At 37.2% G+C, this 15,535-nt stretch overlaps 1 protein-coding gene across 2 annotated transcripts in view; it reads left to right on the top strand.

Annotated features, from left to right (window-relative positions):
* ARIH1 (ariadne RBR E3 ubiquitin protein ligase 1) overlaps positions 1–9,727 on the top strand; it is a 130,864-nt gene extending 121,137 nt beyond the window's left edge. For both annotated transcript variants that reach the window (XM_041740018.1, XM_041740017.1), the window contains 2 exons: positions 489–601; positions 1,561–9,727. In XM_041740018.1, coding sequence (XP_041595952.1) covers positions 489–601; positions 1,561–1,645 — 198 coding nt within the window. In that variant the 3' untranslated portion in view covers positions 1,646–9,727. The remainder of the gene's footprint in view (positions 1–488; positions 602–1,560) is intronic.
* The last annotated feature ends 5,808 nt before the right edge of the window (positions 9,728–15,535 follow it).

The raw sequence follows: 15,535 nt of genomic DNA, 5'->3' as shown, positions 1-15,535 counted from the left end.
GTAAATGGCAAGAGATACGGTGTTTTAGATGGATAAGTGTATAGGACTAGCCATAGTACTAAAGGATAACGATTTTAATCTTCCATGGGTTGTTGCAAGAAGTAGGTGCAGCCAGCTATAAACAGGAATGGGTTTATATTTTTTCTGTAAGTTCCCTCCTTTTTTTGAATTTCAGCAGACAGCAGTTTGCAGAAGTAGAATATTCCAAAAGACTTTTCCTGATTGTTTTTAGGACTTTCTCTTGATATTCTTCCAGAGGTAATGGATGAATCTTTTGTTCTTTTACCATGTAAAAAATTATACTAGGAAAGAGATAACAGGTTGTTAGAGGTGAAAGTGATAAAGAGCTGACAGGTACAGAAACCACCTGTGAAAATTACAGAGTCACTGTTGAGAGCATTCTCTAGGCGAGGAAGCCAACAAGATGGTACGTCTTTCAGCTTTCATCTAAGCCAGAATTACTCTGTATTCCTCCTCCTCTCTTGCAGAATAACCAAGCAGATCTAGAGAATGCCACAGAGGTGCTTTCGGGCTACCTCGAACGAGATATTTCCCAAGATTCTCTGCAGGATATAAAGCAGAAAGTACAAGATAAGTACAGGTGAGATTTCTTGACCAGTTGTTGAGCTAAAGTTGCTGCCTGTGTGCCACTAAGTGGGGAAGTTTGATGATAGTGAAACTTGGATTTAACGTACCCAATAACCCCGTTGCTGCCACAGATTTCTTCTGTCTTTTGGGCAACCCATTGCAGATAGTGGTGTTAGTCAAGCATTTATCCCACTGGTTCTGCTTCTTCCGTTTAGCTTTATTTGCTTAGTTGCCACATTGTGAGGAAGAAAGAACCTAAGAAACGGCAAGTGGCTATTAGGAGGAGGGGTGAGATTAGAGTGCTCGTGCTAGCCTGGGGCTTTAGAGCTTTTATTAGATTTGTTTTTTTCCTAAGGAGAGGATTACTGTGTCCTAGGGGTAGAGGTTACTTCAAAGCATGCTACCTCTTAAGCTAAAGATGCAGAATGTTTGCTTTCTCAACGTGGAGCTGTTCTCCCAAAGTTGTTTCCTTACCAAAACTAGTATCTTTTTTAATAGTAGTAGAAACCTTTGGGCATTTGGAAGACTTGGAGATGTAGTCCCAAGTAATATTTTCACTTCCCTTAGTCAACTGTAGCTACTGCATTGTGTTTATAGTCACTTTCACAGTTAACAAAGATTTTATAGATGTGAGTCAGTAACCCTTAAAATTACTTTTTTTCTGAAACAGTTACTTATCTGTAGAATGACAGGATATGATTAGGAATTTCTAACATTTTGTTACTCTAAAATTAATCTCCAAAACTGGGATTCACAACTTTTGAAGAATACCTTTTTAAAATTAGAAAATGATTTGTTGTGTACATCTAGACCTGAAAATGTACCTATTAAAAAAAAAAACAAGTGCTTGTTCCCAGTCTGGATAAACTGTAGGGGTGCCTTAAAAGAATAAGTTAATGCCTCTTTTTTTTTTTTATTACTGGAGGCTGACAAGTGTTTTGTTTTGTTTTGTTTTGTTTCCTCTGATTGCAGATACTGTGAGAGTCGACGAAGGGTTTTGTTACAGCATGTGCATGAAGGCTATGAAAAAGATCTGTGGGAGTACATTGAGGACTGAGAATGGCCCTGCATAAAATGAACTCTGAAAACTTTACCATCTAGAGTGCTCATGCAATTAAAACAAAACAAACACAAACAAGGAGGCACTAAGCCTGTTCTGACACCTCTGGTCTGTAGTACCAGAATTCTGTTTTGTTAACGGAAAGTTTAAGTAAATTATATTGTAATAAAAAAAGGTAGATAAACCATTGTACAACAGTATTCTAGGCCGCCAACAAAAGTGTGACAGACACACTAAAAGCCCTCCAACTTTAACTTGTAACGTAGCTTCATTCTCAAAGCTGACTCCTTTTTTTCTTTTTCTTTTTCCTGAGTATAGTACAGTTAAAATTTAAAACAGCTCCTTGACACTGCTTTTCATGTCCAAACCAGCCATTTTGTTGTACTTTGGTAAAGGACCTCTTCCCCTTCCTCCCCTACACATACAGATACACCCACACACGCAGACTGACTCTCTTTCTCTCATACCCCAAGGTCATGAGTGAATTAGTGAATTAGTTCCTTGTAAAGAAAATTCTTGGGGCAGGGAAGGGGGTAGGCAGCAAGAGGAATTAAACAAAAAAACAAAAAAAAACTTTGTATATGACTTTTAAAACAAGAGGACAACACAGTATTTTTCAAAATTGTATATAGCGCATATGCATGGACAAAGCAAGCGTGGCACGTGTTTGCATAATGTTTAATTACAAAAAATATTTATTCTTTAAAAATCTTCAAGATTATGTCTATTTGCTGTGCATTTTCTTTCAGTTTGCTTTATCTTTCCAGGGTTGAGGGTTGGGATAAAGGTGTGTTGGTTTAGCACCTCCGGAAGACCTAACTAGAGCTCTTTGATTTTACTTTCCTGAGATGACTTTGCCCTTTTTCCTTTTGATGTGTCCGTTAGTGGCCATGGGCCTCATGCCTTGAATTCCGGCTCTTGATCAGGGACAGGGAGCTCAAGCCCCGCCCCATGCCATGGCCTGACAAGGGCTATAACAGGGAGCTTTGTGCTGTCTTTCAAGAATGACCCAGTCCCCAGCCTCCTCCCCCTCCACGGCCTCTTTCATCTACCTAAGCCTTTGTGTGCCCGTGTCTTGCACACACCTGAAGGCTTCCTATGCTCCCTCTCACATCCAGAGGAAACATTTCAACTTTTTTCCTTTTTTTTTTTTTCCTTAATTGCTGCTTTTGAGCCTCTTACGATTTTAGTTATGGCTCTTCTCTCACCCCTTCTTTACATTAGGGTGTCAAATAGAATGTTTTTGCTTTAAATATGAATATAAATAAATAGCCATTCACTTAGTTTCAGATTGTGAATTTAAAATGGCAGATACTGAAATTGCTTGTGTGTGTTGCTGTGGGTTCAGTTTGAAGGCAAACACCCCCTAGAACATAATATTCCCATCTAGTGCATTTAAATAGAAATCACTGAGTTTGCTTCTTTTCTATTGTCAGCAGATAGGAGAATTAATAATGCATTTTAGCTGTGATGTCCATTTTTATGAAATTTCTACTAAGAGCTATGTTAAAAGTAAAGGATGGTGGTGGTTTTATTAACTATATACCTGTTTAGGCCATTCTGGCTGTGGTATTTTTCAACAGGTCAGCATCCCTAAATCTGTCAGTTTTATACAGGAGTGCAGAGTGAACTAGGCAACTAGATCAAGAGGTCTTAATATCAAATACCAGTTTTCGCGACCTCTTTGTCTTCCTTTAAATGTCTTGCGCCTAGGGAGTGTTTACCATTTGTGAGGCAGCTTTGTCTGCTCTTGCATTGTACATCTTATTACTCCATTGGGAAGTAGATTCACTTTCCTCTGGCCTTTTGCCTAAGTTAGGCTTTGCTGAATCAACCCTACTTTTCCTTTTAGAAAAAGGTTGTTACATGAGATGTACTTGCAACTGTTCTTTTCCCATCAAAAATCAGTGAATGTTTGCTGAGTATATTATGCTGCTTCCTTAAACCACTTGTCGCTTTAGGATCAACTTCAACCCTACCTTTTATCCTCCCTTCCCTTGCCACTTCAGGTGCAAATCTGAACTCAGTGTCTGCTTCTTTCATAGTCTCTTCTCCCCTGTCTCCTATCATTCATTTGACTTTATTTTAAATGACTGCATCAATCTTAAAAGACATTTATCAAAACTAAGGAGATTGTTGGTTTTGTTTTTGTTTTTTTTTTAACAGAAAGCTTGAATGAGTTCCTTTCCCTGGTAACTTTGAAAAGCAGCCAGAGTTGCTATCTAGATATATGTGGCTCCCTTAAAATGTTTTGTGTATGTGTGGTGTTTTTAAAAATTTTACCAGTTAACTGCAGTATCTAGGTTTCAGTGTCATAAATCCTCTTTACATGCCCCCCTTGCAACAAGTATCCAAAAACAATGTGTGTACTTCATAATATCAGCCCCACCTGTGCTTTTTAGAGATGCTTTTTAGTTTCAGTGTTGGCATATTACCTAAGGGTATTGCAGTTGTGGGTGCATTCCCTAATTTTTATGGATCAAGGTGAACTGGCCTTTTCTGAACTTCCAAGCTTTTAACAGCTATCTCCATATTTGACAGAATTCCCTGAGTTAATTGCTTTCATTGTTAGTAGCTTCAGTGACCCCAACTGGGGTAGGCAAGCCATATTGTATGACAGCTTCCCTATTTCACCAACCTAAGTCTTTTTGTCAGAGGGCTCTATTCACGGTAAGCACCAGGGTCTCCTAGTTTTCTTGAGGGCAGTTACATTGTCTTTTGAAAGTGCATGCTTCATTTGAACAATTCATTGAGCAGTAGATGGACTTTAAATGATTTTCAATAAAATTTTGATCCAAAGCTCAGGATACACACAGTGGTAAAATTGAGTAGCATATGATATCATCAAACTCTAAATTCTGTGTAATTTGCTGCAACCCAGATTGTATGTGTTTTATGTGTGTTTAAATAAATATATTAAATACACATGTGTATACATACACACATATATAACAGATCCAAGACTGACTGACTTGATTTGAAATGGTTGAATCTGCAGTGTGAAATGTGGTTCAGCCACAATTAGGAACTGAAATTTAGTACAAGAGAGAAAAGGACTTGATGTAACAAAATCTTTTAGCTACAAATCCCGGTATAGAGCACTTGGGGGATGGGAGGGGGCGGGTTGGTGAGACAATCAGATCGGTAAATTGATTAAATGCTCCTAACCCTGTAATTTTGTGCATAGAGCACCCTGTGCTGTGGAAATAACTGTTCTTAGATTTTCATTGTAACTGGACTGTTCAGGTTGCCCAGAGGGAAAGAACATTCCTAATTCTAATAAAATAAACTTTTATTTTGTTATTCCATTAGTTACTTATGTTTATTTTTATAGCTAAAAAAAAGATATATTGGTGGCCCAAGTCACCTATATTATGTGCCTTATTCACTGTTCCTACTTAATATAAAATGACAAGATTTGGTTCAGTTTCTTTGCAGGGAACTGTGAATGAGACCATCCCCAACAATTAACTTGGTTAAATGAAGCCTTCAGAGCATTTTCTGAAAGCTTTCCAATTTCTGTCTTGAACACTGAATTTAAATTGCTCTTTGTGTTGTAACAGTGATATTATTAGATGTTCAGATTTTTGTCAAAAATTTTTTAACATAAAATATTTTAAAAGTCATTTAAACTCCCTCACATTGCTTCCGTTTAGCTTACCCTTAAAAGCTACTAAGTATCTCCTAGAGGGATGGAGGGAGAGTTTTATCTTAAAGTCCCCATAAGTTGGAGATATCCGTCATTGATATTCTAGCCAAGTCCAGATTTCAGGACAATTTAATTTGGTTTTATTTGGACCTGTTCATGTATCACTTTTGTCTTCAAAGCACTTTAACTTCTATTACTGTCTACAGAGGTGTAGAAATTGCTCTGTTTTACAAAAGAAGAAAATGAGGCTCAGTGAGGTTAAGTGACTTGTCCGAGATTTCACAGTTTCTTCTATCTGAGGCTCAATCAATATTGTACTACCTCTTTGTATATTAATTGGATCTCAGAATGACCTAGCATTCAGTACTGGGAAAGGTGGATCTTAACTACAGTGTCATGCTTTCAAACCACATAAAAGACTACATTAATGCCTGTTTGAGGAGTGTTATATACTATCCCTGATCTTTAATTTGTTGATGCAGGGTTTCAACTAATGTGGCTCTGTGTTTTGCCCAATCAAATCAAACTAGCCATGAGAGAAGAATAGCCCTTCCCACTTTGCTGATTAGGACAGTCCTCATGGGAAGACTATCACATGTGATAGTTGAGAGTAAATGGTTCAGCATTATTTGATTTGATCTAGTGGCCAAGCAATTTGCAGTTAATTGGTCTAGTTATTTGCTCAAGTGAATTTTTAATATAAAGAATTTTGGATAGCCAACTGGAACTTGTTACAGAATCTGCTTTATAGGTGATAACTGAAAATGGACAAAACAGCCAATATCTACTTGTTCTCAGCATTTCTCCTTGGAATTGGAAGGCATATGGGGCTTTAAGAAGATAAGTAGTGAGTGTGAGCATTATGGGAAAATCTTGGCTCCTTCAGGAATAGGAAAAAGTGTGGGCCCCTTTGACTTTGTCAAGTTTCTTTGGGGGATAAAGTTGGTGTGTTTCTGGTTCATTTTAAGGAATTTCCTTACCCCAAGATGAAATCGCCAACTTGGAAATGCTCAACTGGAAATAAATAGTGCCTATTGTAGGAGTAAACAGACAACTTCAGAGTTTTAATTTTTTGGTTTTTGTGGAATTAAATCCATTTTTAAGGCAACTCTTGGTCTTTAGGCAATAGCAGGATGGGAAAAAATAACCTTTTTTTTGAAAAGCAGTTTTCAGACTATGATTAAACCACACATACGCTTGTTTGGAGCCATTTTTGCAGTAAGAGCCAATTAGTATATAAAAAAATCACACATTGATGTGTAGCAGCTCTGACAATACCAAAAACATGTTATTACAGTAATCCAGGGGTCTTGAGTAATACAGGAATCTCAAATCTTACCTACAAGAGCCAGGTAAATATTTTAATAGACTACTGTGGGCTAAGTGGGCTCTGAGAGGAGCATGTGAAATACACATTACATGAATTCTCAACTTTGAGATGTTGGTAATTTACAATATTCTTAAATGTAGGTCAAAGAAAAATTACACTTGGGCCATATTGGTTTTTAATTTGTATTAATCTTGTGTTGCTACTGATTGCCACTGTCCGTCTGACACACTGGAATCACTAAGAAGCTTCAAAAGAACAAAAACTAACGCCTAGGTTGCATGCCATAGAGATTATTATTTAATTGCTTTGGGTTGTGTCCTGGGCATCAATAGTTTTTAAAATCCTATCCTTTCCCGTCCCTGATGATTATGGAACACAGTTTGTAGACAAGGTTGGGACAGTTGATCCAGACGTGTATAGTTCCATGGAGGGAATACAGGTGAGCACTCGAGGTCATAAAGGACAGTGGATTTGTGGCAAATTCACAAGTTCAGGAAGGGGTTTTACTGTAGGTGGGCCCTAGCTGAGTGGGTTTTGTGGATTGGTGTCTTCTAAGGGTCTAGTGCGAAGTGCCCAACTTGTTTTTTGTCAGTTTTCTGGTATGTGGTCCACCTTGGTGAAAATCATTTCACAAAACCCCAAAGCGGTAGAACTGACAAGCAGAGTAGAAGTGTTCAAGTCAGTTGGCAAGATACTCTCTTCCCAAGGTAGAGAAATCTATCTGGGAAGCCAGTTAGTGCAAAGCCTGAACAAGGGTAGTTGGTTATAAGCAAAGCTTTCATTAAGCTGTTTGTGTCAAGTTAATGTACAATTCCACTTAATCACTGAGAGTTAAATTCAGAGCACTTAAAGAGTTTCAAGTTTCTCACTGTTGCTTCATTCTTATGTTACAACTGTGGATTTTCGTGTTTTTATTCCCAGTGCGGTATAGTGGGAAAAAAAAATCCGTATTTCTCAGCCATAGTTTCTTATGGATTTTTCTTTTGTAACATGGGGATACTAAGTATATAACTTGTTGAGTGCTTCTTGCCAGATGCCTTATATTCTCTGTATCTTATAAGCAGTCCTAAAACAAAGTAGACATTGCTATCCTATTTTATAAATGAGAAAAGAGGTTCATAGATGATTAACTTACTGAAAAATTAGAGTTTATGGTAGGGTCATGCTTGTCTAATTCCATGTGTTCATCTCATCATGCTCTATTGTCTGTATTATAGGGATATTGTGAGGATCAAAGAAGATTAGTTGGAAAACAAAGCCTAGTTACAAATAAGCATACTAATACTAATTTAGGGGAGGAAAAAAAGATTCAGAGCTGTCTCATAGACTCCCAAAGGCAGGGTGAGATTGGATCCAGGAACTGAATTGGCATTGTGTATCATCTGTACATCCACGTCATTCTAATAGCTTCTGCTTTTCCTGTCATCTACCCTGTAGCCCTGGGTGTTACATATTAACTGTGCCAGATAAGTGAGACAGAACCAAACAACTGTGGGACAGGATCATTAATACAAATGTGGCTCAGAGCTTACTTCTGGATCAGGAGGCAGATCTTGGGAGGTCTTGGTTTGCTAGACACACAAAAGGTGTCCAACAAAATCAAAATGCCCTGAAGTTTTTCTTTCTTAAATAAATAAGGAATTAGTATGTAATAAACAATTATGCTAACTTAGTGTTTACCAACTGCTTCAGGTCCATATGTTTTAAACTCACAATCCCAATTGGCTCAACTGGAAGAGTGTGTGACTCTTGATCTGGGTTGTGAGTGTGAGTCCCACGTTGGGTGTAGAGAGAGAGTACTTCAAAAACAAACCAATCCTGTGAAATAGTTACCATATCCATTTTATAAGAGAATAGAAGCTTAAAAAAGGTGGGTAATTTTCCTGAGGTAATTCTTTTGTATATGGCAAAATGAAAATTCAAACCTGGAATTCTTCAGTCCAGGCACTGTTCACTAGACGTGCAGCAGTGATGCTGGTTTGTCTGAAGCTATTAACCCTGATTCTACATAAAGACTCAATAGATTGCCCAAGGTCACCCAGACAGTGGCAGAGCTGGAGACACATTTTGACCACTACACTCCATTTCATCACACTAGATACAGACAGCCTGGCCAAAAGTACCTGCTAAATTATATGGACTGGCTAAGGGATTTCCAGCTTTAGATTGCCCTGGAGACTCAATGACCAGTTCTTATTTTTGGTTCCTCTTTATTCAAAACGTTTCCTTTGTTGTTAACCTCAGATACTACTACTACTACTAAGAAGGACCCAAAGTATGCCTTGTTCTGTCTCACATTTGAGAACCAACCTAGTGTTTTAATGAGAGTTAAGGAGCAAGCTTCATATTCTCATCAAACCTTTTTCAGAAGTCCAGTCTTGCCTGTTATGAGCTGTTGAGTTGGTTTCTTATACACAGAGTAACATTTCTTGGCTTGGTGTCGTCTTTGGCACCTGTATGAGAGTTTGGTATTTGCTTTTCAAGCTGCCTGCTTTTTGCCATGGAGTATTCAAGTTTCTTGAAGGTGATCATAGGGACCTAACTTGTTCTGTGTAGTAGACAGTTCTCTGGACAGCTCTCTAGGCTGAAATCTTCGTAGATTTTAGATTGCCTTCCCATGACTAAAGTTGGTTTCTCTTTGTGTAAGAACAAAGCTGTGCCCTAGAAGCCATTTAAGTGCGCATTAAAGGGTGATTTCTTAGAATTGTGAATCTGGGGGTTGTAGAGTGAGTATTCGGTTCTCTCGAATCAATGGGCCATGGTGGGATTCCTGAAGAGTGAGCAAACACACAAAGTAGGATTTCATCCTAAGTTTTCTGAGGGACACAATCTAAAAACACACTTACTGAATTGCCCAGCTTACTCTTGCAGGGAGACCCCCTATGTATTCTCCCTCTGCAGGTCACATCATTTGCTCAGAGGGAGTACAGCATAAAATGATAGCCAGGATTATGGAGCACCTCTTGTGGGCCTACTTGGGCAGTAGACAATGCTCTAAAATTGTAAGTTTTTGCACATGCTCTCGTCATTTATAACCTAATTGCTGGTCTTCCTGGTATGAACAAAGTTGTTTGCTCATTAATAAATTCCTACTATATGACCCTGCCTTGTGGTTCATTTTTACATAATTAGGGCAAATACTAAAGTGTTTTTGTCTAATAAAAGAGGAAGCATGACCTGAGTGTCCAACAGCTTTGGAAAAGATGCCTTCTTTGGATAGGAAATGAGGTTTGTTTTTGTTTTTGTTCTTGTTCTTGTTTTAGGAAATGAGTTTATATCCAAAACTCCTGCAACTAGCTTGGAGCATTGTAAAGGTCACGGCTGCAAATATCAGAGAATGGGCTTAATGAAGAGTGACAGCATTCTACATGCCTTTGAAGAATTTTCACTTTTTTTTTTTTTTTGACTAGCTTTCAGTAGAGTAAGTTAATTATTGTACTATCTATTCATGTTAAAATCACATTAGCACAAGTCAGTGCCTTACAATGGTCAAATGGTTAGTGGACAACAATGGAAATAAACTATTGTCTTAACAAAATTATTTCACAGATTCTAAATGCTGTTTCTTTGGGACACTCAATTGTGTGTCCTTTAAGATAAATTCTATAATCAAGGGCCTAGCCCTTTAACAGACCCTGAGGAGAGCAAATAGGATAGGTCAGTCAGTAAAGGTTTGGAGACATGCTCCTGGAATAGGAATCATCCATTCACCTTTATTTTAAATTGATACATAGAATCAATATAAAATGCATACATTTTACATGTTAAGTTTGATGTTTTGGCAACTGTATACACCTTGTGATAATCCAAAAGAAGATATAAAACATTACCATTAACCCAGAAGGTTCTTTTGTGCATCTTTCAAATAATCTCTGCTCCCCTCCCTACTCCAATGACTATTTGCTAATTTTTATCATTAATGATTTATTTTGCCTGCTTTTGGACTTTATATAAATGGAATCATGTAGTATGTATTCTCTTGCATCTCGCTCTTCTTTCACTTACAATGCTTTAAAGATTCAACATATCGTGTCTATTGATAAAATTATTCTTTATTGCTAAGTAGCTTTCACTTTATAAATATAACACAATTTGTTTAATCCATTCTCCTATTGATGAACCTTTAGGTTCTTTCCAGCTTGGGGGAATTATGAATAAGGCTGCTATGTATATTATTATGTAATTTTTAAAATTTTATTTTGTGGATATATGTTTTCATTTCTCTTGGATAAATGCCTAAGAGTAGAAAATTACTGAGTCATATGGTAAGTGTATGTTTAACTTTTTAAGGAACTACCTTCCTGTTTTTCAAAGTGGTTTACCATTTTGTACTCCCATCAGTGATGTATGAGAGTTCTAGTTGCTCCATATCCTTGTCAGCATTTACTGTTGTTAGTGTTTTTTTTATTAGCCATTTTAGTTGGTATAAAATAACTGTGATTTTAATTTACATTTCTCTGATAATTAATGATGTTGAGCACTTTTCATATACTTACCTTACATTTTGTATCTCTTTCATGAAGCATCTTTCATGTCTTTTCCCATTGGATTGTCTTTTTGTGATTATTACTCTATGATTTCTGGATACAAGTCCTTTAACGGATATATGTGCTGTGATTTTTGTTGTTTGGTTATAGATAATGGCTTATCCACTTTCCACTTTCTTACTGGGATACTTTGATGAGCAGGAATTTTTATTTTGATAAAGCCTGTCTTTTTTTTTTTTTTTTGATAAAGCCTGTCTTAATCAATTTTTTCTTTTATAGTTTTATGACCTCCAGGTCACAAAGAACTTATTTTCTTCTAAAAGTTTTATGGTTTGGGGTATTATGTCTGAAATGGATCACAGATGGTCTAGGATCCATCTCAGTGGTTTTAAGCTTTACATCTATGGTTTGGAGTTTTATATTTAGGTATATGGTCCATCTCAAATTAATTTTTGTGTTCAAAATTAGGTTTATTTCAACTTGGATATCTAGTTTCAGTAACATTTGTTTAAGAAGGTTTTTTTTCACCCATTAGACAGACTTGGCATCTTGTTTGAAAATCAATTGATTGTGTGTGTGGTTATTTCTAGACTCTATTTAATCTGAAGAACTTCTTTTGGCATTCTTTTATTGTTTCTCTAGAGATAAGTTATCTCAGGTTTTATCTGTCATGTTATTATTTTACTTTTGTTTTTGAGGGGTATTTTAGTTGGATATAGAATTCTATGTTGACCTTTTCTTTCTTCTTTCAGTAAAACATTTATCCTCAGGTCTCATTTGTTTCTGGTCAGAAGTCATCTATAATTTTTATTTTTTTTATTTGTGCATAATGTAGGTTCACCCCCCTCCCCCATGATTACATCTGCTCTTTATCTTTGGTCTTCAGCAGATTACTAGGTATGTTTATCCTTATATGGAGTTTACTTAATCTCTTGGATCTGTGTTGATGTTTTTCACTAATATTGGATATTTCTTGTCCACTATCTCTTCAAATATTTCTTTTGTTCCATATTCTCTCACCCCTCTTCTCCTCTGGAACTTCACCTATACATATATTAGATGATTTTATATTCCCTACAGATCTTAGAGGATCTTTTCTCTATTCTCTTGTTCTCAGTTTGGATACTTTCCAATTAGCTATTCCCAAATTCTCTAATGCTTTCTTTTAAATCCACCTAATGAATTCTGGGTGAACTCTACATCCAGCATGGGGCTTGATCTCATGATCCTGAGATCATGCTTCACTGACTGAGCCAGGCAGGCACCCCTAATATTGTACTTTTCATTTCCAGCATTTCATTATGTTTATATAGTTACCACATGTCTGCTAAAACTTCCCATTTCTTCATGAATGTTGTCCACATTTCCACTAGATTTTTTAAAGCATATTTATTATAGCAATTTCAAAAACCCTATCTATCGATTCCAGTATTTGGCTTCCACTAGATTTTTTAGCATTTTAATCAGAGTTGTTTTAAAGATCCTAACTGGTAATTCAGCATCTGGGTTGTCTCTAGTTCTCCTATTGATCCTTTCCTGTTACCATGGATCTCATTTTCTTGCTTTTGCACATGCCTTTGATTTAATTGTATGCTGGACGTTTTGCATAAAAAAAAAAAAAACCAGAAACCGAAAAAAATATTACCCTCAAGTTGAGGCATGCCCATTTTCCTTTAAGCCAACTTGGGTGGTGGTTCAGTTAATCTAATATATATCTGACCTAGATCTGGGCTTTATTGTGGCTTTACGTTGCCACTAGTTTTAAATATTTTGAGGGCAGAATCAGCACTTTCCCTTCAGTAAGTCCTGGGTTTTGGGCATTGGCAATATTCTAGAGATCTGACTTTGCTTCACAGCCAAGTCATCAATCGGTCTTTGGAAATGTGAGAGATCTCCTCTTTCTAGTGGAAAATGTGGACAAACTGAGCTAGCTGCCAGGTTTTTTGGTCACTGGAATGGGGCATGGGGGAGGTATTGCTCTCATTCCCTGTATGTGCCCTACTGTAGTCTTTTGAGGAATAATGCCCACAGAACTTTGGGTGTGGATCTCCCAGCTCTCCCACCCCACTCTTAACCTTCAGGAGTGCCTCTGATGGATTTTTCAGTGTCCTTCCTTTGCTCCCTCATTTTTAAAGGGTATCTTGTATTTGGGACAGGCTCTACTTACCTCAAAGGCAGGACTAATCTGTCTCAACTCTTCTATTACCCACTCCATTCCCACTTTATTATGTCCCTGTGCTTGGTTAAGATACAAGAGAGAAGATTGGTGAGTGGGTGCAGGCTTTCTCTGTGGACCTGGGTCCTCTCAATGCTAATATCATGCCAGTCTCCATAGGCCTATTAAAATTTTGTTAAATTTCAAGTGGTTTCTCTTATTCCCCTATGGTGGATTCCTCTTCCCAGAGTAGTTAAGGAATATGAGCAGCCATGGGTCTGTCTTTTCTATGAAGGACTGAGCACTTTCTGGAGGTTGGTTCATTTATGTTTCTTTACGTCCTTATCTTTCTGATGAGTTTTAAAAGATTTTTGATCTTCTAGCTAATCTGACCTTTGTTTGCTAGGATGGGAGCCATATCCTCTTATGATTTTCAACATCCAAATAAGACGTGAATTCCAGGAATGAGAATTTTCAAAGTGGTTTTATTTACATATTTTATTAAGTAATTTTTAAAATTAAAAGTAAATGGATAATAAAAAGTCAAATTTTATTCAGTGGTAAACGGTGAAAAACAAGTCATCTTCCCATTCTATTTCCCCTGGCCCTCTTTATTCCCTATACAGAGACAAACATCATTACCAGTGTCTTGCAATTTCTTCTCAAAATTCTATTTAGAAAATGTGAATATACCCCTCCCAAGTTATTTAAGAAACAGAAGCACACTAAATTTTTTATGCTTTACCTTTTTTCATAGAATGGTTTCACCATCTTGAAGTCTTTTACAGGCTATAATATGTGTTAGTATGGATATACTTTGGTTTATGTGAACAGTTCCTGGTGATGGACATTTGAGTTGTCTTTTTTTCCCACAAAGTAGTGTATATTCCTTTGCCCACATTTGCTGTTAAGTGTATCTCTAGAATCAGGAATGGGTATGTTTAAAATGCTTCATGAAGGTCCCTGGAGCTTCATATTTTATAGTGTTTTCCTAGGTGTTGGCTGGGCCCTTAGAAGTTAGTGGTATGCATTTTGGGAGGATCAGTACCACTCAAGAGGCAGAAGGTGCCAGAGTTGCCTAGCAGGTGGCATTAGAACAAAGCTGGCTGTTAAGATCCTATTAGTGTAGCTTTCTTTCCTTCTTCCCACTCTTTTTTTGGGGGAAGGGGGGTAACTCTTTCTTTATATGTATATTGGGGATGTTAAAAAGTTGCTGATGCCTGATTCCTCTCCTGCATCCTCAAGTACTACTATGGGGGGAAAAAGATGAATGTCATTTTGTCTGGAATGCCTTAACCAGCGGTATGACTGAAATGATTCTGATAAGCAAAATTACATCCAAGGACGATTTCTAAGGGAAACGAAGACTCATTTGTTATATAAGAAACAGTATCTGTGTGATTCTAGGATCTTCCTATGAAGATGCTATGTTTTTTGAGGAATTTGTCTCTAATTACCTTTCTAATTAAAGCACATTCAACTTCGTTATTGCAATTTAAGAAACCCAACATGCTTTCTTATTTGAAAAAGGCTCTTGCACAGAAAGTGCTCCATCTTTCGCCTAAGATCTGGGATCCAAGGAGAGATAAGTAAACATAATAACACCTATTTATTTAATAACATAGGCATAAAGAATGTCATATAGTCCTCATAGGACCCTTTTCAGGGAGATTTTAAATATTATGAAGTGTGTTTACGAGCTTGCCACCAACATCTGCTTCTCTAAGACTCCCCATTTAATAATTGTACTATTCATCCAGTTGCTTTTAAAGTTGGAAACCTGATTATTTTCCTGTGATCTCTATTCCCCCTCTCTCATTCTCCCATATACAATTCTACAGCACAGGAAATTTGTGCTAATATCCTTGAGAATCCATTCACTCTAGTCCAAGTGAACTGTTTCATCATCTTTTGTTTTCAGTATCCTTTACTCTCTCCTAGATTATCAATTCTTGTCCACCTCTTGATTCATTTTCCACTCATTAGCTAATACGAACTCTTTACTTTTTTAAGTTTATTATTTTTGGAGTGTCTCTACACCCAATGTGGGGCCAAGATCAAGAGTCACATGCTCTTCTCAGCTAGCCAGATGCACCTAAGACGAACTCTTTAAATGTTCAATCTAACCATGTCACTCTTTGCTCAGAACTCTCTAGTGCCTTCCCACTGCCCTTAGAATAAAATCCCTCACATGAGCTCGTGGATCTGTACCACTAGTCTTTCCTACCTCTCCACTCTTGCAACCAACTCCCTTTCCCTTTCTTCT

This window comes from Vulpes lagopus, chromosome 2 (genome assembly GCF_018345385.1).
Source record: "Vulpes lagopus strain Blue_001 chromosome 2, ASM1834538v1, whole genome shotgun sequence".
Lineage (NCBI taxonomy): Eukaryota > Metazoa > Chordata > Mammalia > Carnivora > Canidae > Vulpes > Vulpes lagopus.
Note: the sequence above shows the minus strand (reverse complement) of the source record. Positions and strands in the feature narration are given on the sequence as shown.